The following is a 10,433-nucleotide window of genomic DNA, read 5'->3' on the forward strand; positions in this document are numbered from 1 at the left end:
CCTGAAATCCAGTCTCAAGGGCAAGCGGGAGCCTGGGAAGGATCTCGGCCGCATTTCTCAGCGAACACTGTCCCTTTTGGGCTCCCCCGGCTCACGTGAGTCCGGGGATCCGTGAACATCCCGGGACCCCAAGAGGGATCTCTCGGGTCTCAGAAGGGATGAAGGCGAGGGTGGAGACACCTGCGTGGGGGCGGGGGAGCTCTAGGTGGCAGATATACATCTCCAGGCTGCACCGGCGCATTCTTCACCACCTCCTGCCCTGCCCTGCCCTGCGCGCGCACCGCACGCCCACGCACGCCGCCCGCGCACACGCACAGCCCGCAAGCGCGCACACGCGCGCACACACCCCCAACGCACACGTCGCGCGCACAGACACACACATACACACACACCGATCACGCATGCGGCGCACACACCTACTGACCCGGACACACACTCCGCACGAGCGCACACACCCCCACCGCGCACACACATGCTGCACACACCCCCGACACACACACCGATCACGCACCCACACATACAGACCCTGACACACACACCCGGACACACACCCCGCACACGCACACACGGGCGCACACACATACCGATCACGCACACCGCACTCACACACACACATACCCAGACACACATACCGATCCCTCGCACGCACGCACACCCGCCCGCACGCCGCTCCGAGCCGCTCTCCTCCGCAGGGAGGCCCCCAGGTGCCGGGCACTGCCGCGCGAGGGGACAGCGATGCTCTCTGGACTCCGGACCCAGCGGGCCGGGAACAAGGCGCTGGGCCGCGGGTTCCAGTGGGGGTTGCCAGGCGCCGACCGTAGAGGGGCTGGGAGCCGGGAGGAAGGGCCGGGGAAGAGCGGCCGGGCGCACCCCCCGCCGTCCTCCTGCCCTCTCACCCTCCGCGGCCGCCGGGCCCGGCGCGGCCGTGGGCAGCGCGTGAACCCCACGCGGCCGGGCCTCCCGGGCTCGTCCGGCGCCGGCCTGCAGGGGGCGCCGCTCGCGGGGCCTTGGCCTCGGGCGCGGAGGAGGGGCCGGGTGGCAGGCGCCGAAGCAGGCTCGGCCCCGCGTCCCCGGAAGGTGCGCGGAGCCGGGAGGCTGGTGCTCGCCCACGGGCTGGTGACGGCGCTCTCACACTTGTCACCGCCTAGCCCGCTCTCGGTCGGGTCCCGCGGCAGGAGGGGGCATGGGCGCTGCCGGGGAGCCCGCCTCCTAGCCGGTGGGCTCCACCTGCCTGCTCGGAGCTCGGGGTGGGAAGGGGAGCTCGTCTCTCCGGCTTGGCCGCGCGGGGGCTTCGGAAAGTTTTCTACCACACGGAGGACGGAGGCGGAAGAAGCGCGAGCCTGCTGCCAGGCTGGGACAACCGGAAAGCACCAGAAGCGTCGCCAACCAGCAGCACCCCCGGCGTCCCCGACAGTCACCCCCTTCCCTGGCCCGGCGGGCCTTGGACCGGGAGCCGGAGAAAACTGGCAGTCCCGCCGACCGCCTGGTGGGCTCCGCGCCGCGACCCGCGGGAGACGCGCACCCTGCGGCGTCGCTGGAAACCGACAGCGGGGTCACGATCCCAGAGGAACGGAGCCGCGTCCTCGCAGGGCACGGGGATGGGGGGAGGTCCAGGGCCCCTGCAGATGCTCCGGGGGGGCACTCGGGCCGAGAGTGCCTTCGGAGCGGAACCTCGAACTCCAGGGCCGCCCACGTCCCTTTCTCACTCCAGATGTTCAGCTGAGCTCGGGGTGAGGACTGTCCCCCGTCCCGATCTGGACCCAGCAGCCAAGGCCAGAGGTGTGCAGATTTTTTTTTTTAAAGACCCACCCACATCTTATAAATGTGAGATTGTTATCAGACGGCCCAGATTACTTAAAGCGTACCATTTCTCCGCGATCCAATTTTATTAGGATTTACTCTCATTTGTGCTGGGCTTCTCTGGGGAAATAATGCTTTGATTAATGTAATCCTGGCCCAGGATCCGCCACATGCCCCTCGCCCCTCTCCCAGGAGAAAGGGCCTGTTTGACAAACAATAACAGCAGCAACTCTTGCAATCTGGCCCACACCTTCGGGGGCGGCTAGGAAGAAGGTAACACGCGATCCCACGCCGTTTGCTAAGTGCAAGGGTGAGACGAGGGAGCGGGCTCTGCGAGGGGCGAACTTTCCAGACGCAAAGCCCCGGGGCTCCGAGGCGCGGGGGCTCCTGGAGAGGTACCCTCGATGGGCGCGCGCCTGGATCCTGTGCGCGCCCGCCCTCCGCTCGCTCCGACCGTCTGCCTCTTTGTCCCCAGCCACAGGCCTCGGCGACCGGGGAATCTGCGCGCTCCGCGTGGGCAGCCCCTGGACCCAGGGTGCGTCCACAGCGCCCACGCGCGGCCCCCAAGCACTTCGAGAGCAGATCTTAGGGGAGAACCAGGCGCCGACCCGAGGCGCCCCGCCGCTGCCAGAAACCTGGAACCCGGGGCCGAGCCTCAGCGGCTCCCCTCCCCAAAGACGCCCGCACCCCTCCGGCCGTGCACACACGCACACAATGCGGATGCGCGGGGACCTGCGCTCGCCGCTGCGGCTGGCCGAGAGCGGGCGCCCCCTTCCCGCTCCCCTTCCTCCGGCGCCGCCCGGCCCCCGCCCCGAAGAACAGCTCAATTACGAGAGAGCGCAGGAAGAAATCGTGGGCTCCGAGGCGCCCGCCGACGCTCCTCGTGTCCCCGTTCCCGGCGCCCGGTCCCCACCCCCACCGTCCCCAGCTCGCGGAGGGCGGGGGCGCGGCGGGGCGAGGGGTCCTACCCTGCTCCGCCAGAACAAAGCCCACCGCGGGAGCTCGCGGCCGCGCACCGAGCCGGTGACAAAGGCGGGCCGGCGGCGCCGAGCTCCACGGCCAGGCTCCGGCGGCGGCGGCGGCGGCGGGAAGGAGGCCTCTAAGGAGATGCCCAGCCCTCCCCGGGCTGCGGCAGGTCGCCGCGGTGTCCCCGGTGGCCGGTTAGGGTGACTCAGCGTTTCCCTGCTCTCCATCCCGCACCCGCTCTGGTCGCCCTCCCCCCAGTGCTGCTGGACCGGCTCTTCTCCGTCCCTCCCGCTTTCTCCCCCACCCACTCTTCTACCCTACTCTTTCTTCCCGGCCCTTTTGCTTTTAATCGCTTTCCATTTTTCTTTTTCCCTAGAAAAGGAAGGCTAATTCGACTTCTGAAGACCGCTCTGGGTGTTCAGATAACAGTCTCAAAGTCCTTGAGGACAGTGTTTATGGAGACAAGGCGAGTAGTGGGTCCCCTTCATTTTATTATGCAAACGGTGCTCTCAATAAAATAAAATGCAGTCTAAGGAAGCGGAGCTCGGCCTTGGGAACCCCACAAACCGCTGCCCTTGCCAGAAAAGCGGCTTCGCAGGGTCGCACATCACAGCAGGAGGCGGGCAGGGGAAGAGAGGCCCCCAAGGCGAACCTTCCTAGGGAACGCCCCAGTCTGGCTTCCTAACCCTGGAAAGGAGTCGCTTGCCAGATCCCAGCGCTGACATCCTAGAGTTTTTCAGGTTTAGGAGATTTTAGTAGTCACTGTTTTTCCAAGTGAATTTTTACTTGTTTCATTTCTGCGATGTGAATTTCAAATAAAAGGAACACAGCCTAAGCCATTTGGACAATACATGTCTTGACTTCCAGAGGTTTTCTGCACTCTGATATAATATTAAATTAAAATCTGACGTCTGACCAGCAGCACTGTAAGCTTGGGATCCTCCCCTTAGGCTCTACTGGGCAACCAAGCTCCCTACCTCAGAATCTGGGGGGAGGAGGTGGGCCTTCAAAACTGTAAGCAGACACAAAACTTTTAACTGGGGACTAACCAGCCCCAGTTTGCATGAAGCTACGGTGAGCAAGTTCTACTGCCAAAGTCTCTTTGCCAGATATTTCAGTGCTGAAATGATATTGCTGCAAACCTAGGAGAATCTGAAATAACAGATACCAATGAGGACTGGAACTGTATTCTAAAAGTGAACAAAACAGCCGACCTTTCTTGAAGACCCCCTAGGGCTGGTGGTCCAGGGTAGGAAGGGAGCAGGGCAGTGAAGTGGGAGTTTTCATATTCACAGGAGAGAACATGCTACAGAAGCAGCATTTGGGGAAAATGCCCAAAAGAGCAGCCTCCAGCCTGATGAGCTGTGATCTGCACCCAGCTCCTCAGACAATAGCTAAGTTCAAGTGTCAAAAAATCGAATTAAAACACACACACACAAAAAAAAACCACCCAGAGGCACCCAAGTGTAAGAATTGTTTCCTAGTGTGCCACAAAGACTCATCCATCAGGGGACTACCTAGTTCCAACTCAGGAGAAGTTGTATAGGGAATTTGGGGGGTTCTGAGCCAAGGGTGTCCTCAAGAAAGGGAATTATTTCTGTTAAGGCCACAAGCTTGGGTGGGGGGGCGGAATCCAACCACCCCCCTGACAAAGCGGAGTTAATATTTTGTTTTTCAAAACACAGACAGAAAAACACCAAGTTGACCTTGGGATATTTTTCTAGCTAGACCTACCCACATGTTTTTGTTAATATATCATCATCGTCATTCCAGTCCATCAGCTGGGCCCTCAGTTACCTAGCCCTTCGAATTTAAATTCTAAGAACATTGTGGGGGCGGGGGTTGAAGGGGGACAGGCCAGAATAGTCCATCATGTCGTGTCAGCCACGGCTTCCGTAGCGATTGGTAGCTTTCATTACCAGACTTGTCAGGTGCATAAATGCAGCTACCATGGGCAAACTGTGGGGAATGGGCTGTTTTTAAAGCATACACTCAATTGCCAACTTATCACGCCTTCTTAACTTAGGTCCCACAATCTGTGATAGTCTGTAGTTTAAAGCTTTCCTATAGGCATCAGAAGTAAAACTGCTTGCTTTAGGGTGAGAGAGCACGTGTCTGACTTGATCATTGCTCCTTCCAGCCCGTCTAAGAAAACCAAGTGCTTGCTCCTTTCCTACGGATCAGATCAGTCATTATCAAAGTGATACGAAGAAGAACGAGGGGGAGCCATTGGGACGCTTCCAAAAACTTAGCAAGACGGAGAAATAACTCACCCACCGCCAAGCCAGGCGACAAATGCTGTCTTCACCCAAAAGCTACTGTTGAAGAACCCTTCCCTTTGTATACAGCACACAGTGTGGGTAGAGAGTGTATAGAACGTTTTAATTTGTAAATGCTAATGGCAGTGTGCTTCTACACTGCCACGGTATCCGAAGAAGCACTTTATTGCTCTCAAATGGGAGCAAACGAGTAAATACCCACTTTGTATTTTGTACACTTGACCCAGGTAGTGTTCTTCATTCTCTCATTTGGCAAAAGCAAATTCACCATCCCCAATAATTAAAAGTCTGTAGCTTGGCCCGGCTCTTTGGATCTTAATTCATATCCATCTTGATTGTTTTCACCTCCAAATCGTTACGGAATGTTAACACCGTCTCTATAATATGTCAGTTCTCGAATTAACTTGTTGCTTTACCCAGAATTATTATTTTCTATTTCCTTTACTTTAGATAACCTTAAGAATGCAGATATCATGAGAAACAAGCTTTTCTTTTCTTACAGGCTTTTTTAAAAAGTAACTTTGCAAAAAAGGAACGTACGCAGCAGCCAAGATAGGAACGATCCCAGATCCCATGAAAAGTGATACCGAAAATCACACTCCAGATATGTAGAGTCCTTAACCATTGTTTTGCAAAATGCCCGGCTAAGTAGAAAACTTGCCTTTTTCCTTAGTAATTTAAAAAATGCATTCAGCAGCTCAGGGCATGCAAAGTAACCTAGAGCTTTGAAGCACTGGTCTAGTGCCTGTGGATCACCCCCAGAAATCTTTTGTCTGAAATGTCCAGAGAGCTGAAGAAAAAGCAATGTTTGGGTTCAGATTACACGTTTCTTCCATTTTCTACTTTGTGCTATTTGCACAAACCTGCCTGTACATTTCCTGACTCTAAATGTGAGAGCTGGCGGATAAAAATCCTGGAATTAAAATCTTTTTCAAAGTGCTCCCTTGCATATGTTACTCACATAATCTCCAACCCTCCTAGATGAAATACCACTTACATCCAAACCTTGACTTTCGCAAGTTAGTTTCAAAGGAAAACTTCTGGCTGGATGCTGGCTGGCTTAGAGTCAAGTTCGAAAGAATAAGGTGTCTTTCCCCCTCCTGCAGAGCCCCCAGCCCAGGGCCCTTCCTCCAGGCTCCGCGACACACAGGTGCCCGGAGCTGCTGAACCGTGGAAACCAGTTTCTCACTTCCAGTCACTCACAGCTCCCCTTTCTGAGTCAAGCTTTCCAAATCTCCTTGGGAAAACTGTTAGTGACAAACTGACTAATTCCTCAGAACCGGGTAGCATTTGCCCTTCACTATTTTAGGAAGCTTTCCTTGAATCTTTTCATCCTTCACCACAATAAAGTTCAGTCTTCCTTGGCTGTATCTAAAAATCTCTAAGGCGGAAACCCTGAGTTCTGTGAAAACTTTTCTGCAACTGCATTAAGTCGTATTGTGCTAAAAAGTTTCAAGCCCACAGTGACCTCTTACCGTCGGCTATTTCATATTTGCTTTTCCCTAACAAGCCCTTTCAAGGATAAATTCAGAATCTTGCCACAATCAGAGGAGGTGCCAAGATTTAAAGGTGCCTTTATATACCGCATGGAGTAAAAGAGATCCAGGAAGCCTGGACTAAGTCTCCAGGAGCTGGGGTTTTATTTAGAAGTCAAAGCCTGCCTCAAGTTGAAGACTGTTGACTGTTTAATAGATAATACCTTTAGACTACATCTTTCTCTTCTTGACTGTTTCCCCAAAGATACAACCTGAAAGGTAACCTATGGAGTAGGTTACCGCATACCCCTAAGAATTTTGCACAGCGTTTCGGCTTTCACTGCCCAACTCTGTTTTCCATACTTATATCCTCTTCACAGAAAGACATGGAGGAATACTGTTTTAAGCCGGTTTTCCTTTCCCAGGCCATTTCACAGATGGGGCTGAGTGGGAGATGGGGCAGTCATTGTCCCCCTATTTTAAGGCCCTGTGTTATGCAGTGAACTCGCTCCTGGTTGTGAATATGCATAGAAAGGTAGGGACCATTTGTGCATTTGGCTAGTTTAGCTTTTGAAAACAGCTACATTTTACAGCGTACCTGCTAAGACGAGTCAGCGCGCCCCCTGCTGACAAGTCAAGACTTCGACTCCCGAGCACTTCCAAAGTTTATTTTGTTCAGTAAACCGTGTCATATAAAATTAACAACAACCAATAAAATTAGCTTATATGTTTCAACTGTAAAAGTCCAAAACAAAATAAAGCTAGTTTTGGTGGCGCTAGAAATCTCTAGCTTGGCTTCTTCTCTTTGGCTGAGCCACGGTCCTTTTATCTAAAGCCCAGTGCACAAACATATAGCTTAATGTGGCCAGTGTTCTTCCTTTTCTTTCTCTCTCTATGGCAACCAATATGCTCTGCTCAGAAATGTTCCCCATCAAGGAAACAAATGATCTTCAGGGAGCAGCTCTATATGGCATCTGGTCCAATGGAGCACAGAGAGTTAACCTCAGTCAAAAGCGACGCTGCCAAGCACGCAAACAGGGAGTGGAAAACTGGCGATCCTTACCCCTCCCCAACTGAAACCTCTTCCTCCCTCCTGACAAACCGTTTCATGGATTTGGCATCAACTGTTTCCAGAGAATTTACAAATTTCCAATTGCAAGGTGTTCTGGAGACAAAAGTGCAATCATATTCCAGCTATTTGATGCTGCTACCCCACCACCATCACCACTCCAGAGGCTCGACTTCCTCTAAAAAGAACAAAACCAAGAATCTTTAGCATCCTCTCCAGCCCATTTCACTAAAGTAAGGTGCTCACACGGGCTTGGACTTGGCCTAGCTTATTCCACCATCCAATTTTCTCTAATTATCTGCAACTAGCAAGTAACTGTACCCTTCATTTTTACTAAAAGCCAGGGACCAGAGGCAAGGGGGTGGGGTGGGGGGAAGCAAGGGCAGCTGTCAAGAATAGCAAACACAGTAAACCACTAAAGCTCCAGCCTCCTTTGGGAATAAAGTGTAGGGTGTCCTGGTTAGTTTTGATTGATCACCCTCTTTCTGATGGACTTTCACTACCGAGTGGAAAGGCTGCAGTTTGCCGCCTGCTCGCCAGACGCGGCGATAACCAAGGGGGCACCGACTTCCTGCCTGTTCTTCCTCCCCTGCTCCTTCTTCTTCACCTCTCTGCCCTCCCTTTGCCAAGCCCCCCCCCTTCTCACTCCACCCCTCTTCTCCCAGCAGGAGTCCCCCACCCCAATCCCAGGCAGGCACACGTAGTTCAACACCTCAGCATCAGCTACAGAAAAGGGGCTTCTTCCCCTCTAGTTCAGATTCTCTGGTGAGGGGCGGGGGGGGGGGGGGAGAAATTCAAAAGCAAGAAATATGTATACTACTGCGTGCTTCATCATCACTTCTTTTCTGGGGCCTTCCTATTTCCCTAACAATCAACAATTAAAATTAATAGCACTCTCCTCCTCCTCCCCAGGAAAAAAAAAGTAAAGTGCCTTGGGGTGGCGATCCCTGGAAGGAGTCCACCTTTTATGTAATATTTTCGGAGGGCTGGGTTTTTGAACTCTCCCCCGAAGACTGTTCCTCTTCCTTCCTTCAAAACAGCTGCCCGTGAGCCCTCTCTCGTCCCAAGCCCTGAAAATAAGCCCCCAAGCCTACGAGAGCCTACCGAAAACGAAAAAGGAGGGGCAGAAACGAGAACGCAGGGAAAGAAAATGAAAAACACTTACCGAGCAAACTTCCAGGATTACATTTTAAAATAAAGGAAGAAGTTTTATTTTAAAAAAATAAATAAGGTGACTGGTGGGGGGAAAAGACATATTCTCGACTCCCCAGAAGCGGTACCTCCTCAGTCTTCTCTTTCCTCTGACTCCTCTAAGCCCGGCTCTCCACTCGTCTATTATTTTCACCAAAATATATGAAAATGTATGCAAATGAAAGTCAGCACTAACTGTTCTCCCCTTGTTATATACTTTGGATTTTTTTTTTTCCAGACAAAACAATCACACTCGGCAGAGGGAGGGGGCGGATGGGTGGGGCTGGGGAGCGACTGGAGAACTAAGTACGCGGAGGCGGAGGACCGAGGGGACCCAGCTCGCAACAGAAGTGCATTTCTGATTTCGAGGAGCACGGCGTTTTGGGGGGCTTCCCGTACGCGCACACACCCTCCTTGAAAAGAAAGAAGTGGATGTGTTTGCGGAGGCGCTCTCCCGTTTCATCAGGCCACCTGAGACTGCTTTTGAAAGCGTGTACTGTGAAATTCATAGCGGTAATTTAGACAAAATCCTCACTGTATATTAATGAAAGGGGCCCCGTGGCTCTGTTCCTACCCTCCCCATTCAGTGTAAACAAAACCACGAGACTCTCTCGGATTTTGAGTCGGATCCAAGCAAAATCGGCAGGAAAGGAAAACACGGGGTGCTGGCACCGACTATTCAAACGCCTGCACCTGGAGATCTTAGATTTATTGAATGAAATCTGTGTTCCATCTTCCATATATACATACACGCATACATAAATAGGAAAGGGAACCTTAAGGGCACGCGGAGGTAAAAATCCGTTCTGTCTGGGGTTTGGTTACCGCTGCCCTTCAGATCTATACCTTTGCAATAATGGATCCCCTAAAACCCACCTAGGAGGGCATCTCTCCCCCTGCACGCAGGAGAGGGACCATATCACACACAAGTGCTCCGCGCCCACCATTCATCACGAGACCTCGCAAGGGTTTCAAGGCTGCGGCTAAGCTGGGGAGCTCCAGACCTAACCGAGCACCACCCCCCTCCCCGCAACTAATTGCGCGCGGCAGAGGAATTATTCGCCGGAGAAGGGCAGCCCCCAGCACCCCAGCAGCTCAACGTCTGCGTCCAGGGCGGCCGGGTGCGGGGTGCACGCGCACGCACACTCATTAGGGACGATGTATTTATTGAATGTCCGAGTCGGGTTAGTTCACTGGAAATCCCCGAGGAGGGTTCAATTTGCCCTTGTTTTCGTTGCCACTTTCTCTTTTTTCTTGGTTCGCTGAGGCTCCTCTGTGCAGCGTTTCCGCTCGGCCGCGTCCCCCACCCCCGCTCCTCCCGCCCACCCCGCGCGCTCCCCTCCTCCCGGCCCCCTTAACTCTTTCCGCCGGTCTAGACTGCGATCGCGCTCCCCGCCGCCAGCCCCAGCCGCGCAGCAGACCATCCGAGGCCGGAGAAACAGAGAAAGCCCCCACCGTGCCTAAGAATAGTGAGCCCAGGCGAAATACCACTAAAAGCCACCGCACCGAAATAAAGAAACGCACACCCGCACCCGCGCCCGATGTGAGCGGTGGAGGGTGCGGCTGGCGGCCCGCTCCCCTAGGCCGCTCCCGCTGCGGCAGGCTTCCCGACGCCTCGGGGCGGGTGGGGGGACACACTTACGGTGTGTCTAG

At 54.0% G+C, this 10,433-nt stretch overlaps 1 protein-coding gene across 2 annotated transcripts; it reads left to right on the forward strand.

Annotated features, from left to right (window-relative positions):
- Positions 1–1,539: 1,539 nt before the first annotated feature.
- Positions 1,540–5,609, forward strand: LOC122441451 (synapsin-1-like). Of its 2 annotated transcripts, XR_006269360.1 has the most exons (5): positions 1,540–1,779; positions 2,276–2,960; positions 3,143–3,232; positions 4,907–5,122; positions 5,548–5,609. XR_006269360.1 is itself a non-coding variant. In XM_043468054.1 (4 exons), exons 1-4 carry the CDS (start codon positions 1,599–1,601, stop codon positions 4,968–4,970), a joined length of 1,020 nt encoding a protein of 339 aa, XP_043323989.1. In that variant the 5' UTR covers positions 1,540–1,598; the 3' UTR covers positions 4,971–5,528. The 2 variants fall into 2 exon arrangements, 1 of the variants encoding a protein (XP_043323989.1); XM_043468054.1 differs by lacking the exon at positions 5,548–5,609 and having other exon boundaries at positions 4,907–5,528.
- The last annotated feature ends 4,824 nt before the right edge of the window (positions 5,610–10,433 follow it).

Source organism: Cervus canadensis, chromosome 5 (assembly GCF_019320065.1).
Source record: "Cervus canadensis isolate Bull #8, Minnesota chromosome 5, ASM1932006v1, whole genome shotgun sequence".
Classification (NCBI taxonomy): Eukaryota; Metazoa; Chordata; class Mammalia; order Artiodactyla; family Cervidae; genus Cervus; species Cervus canadensis.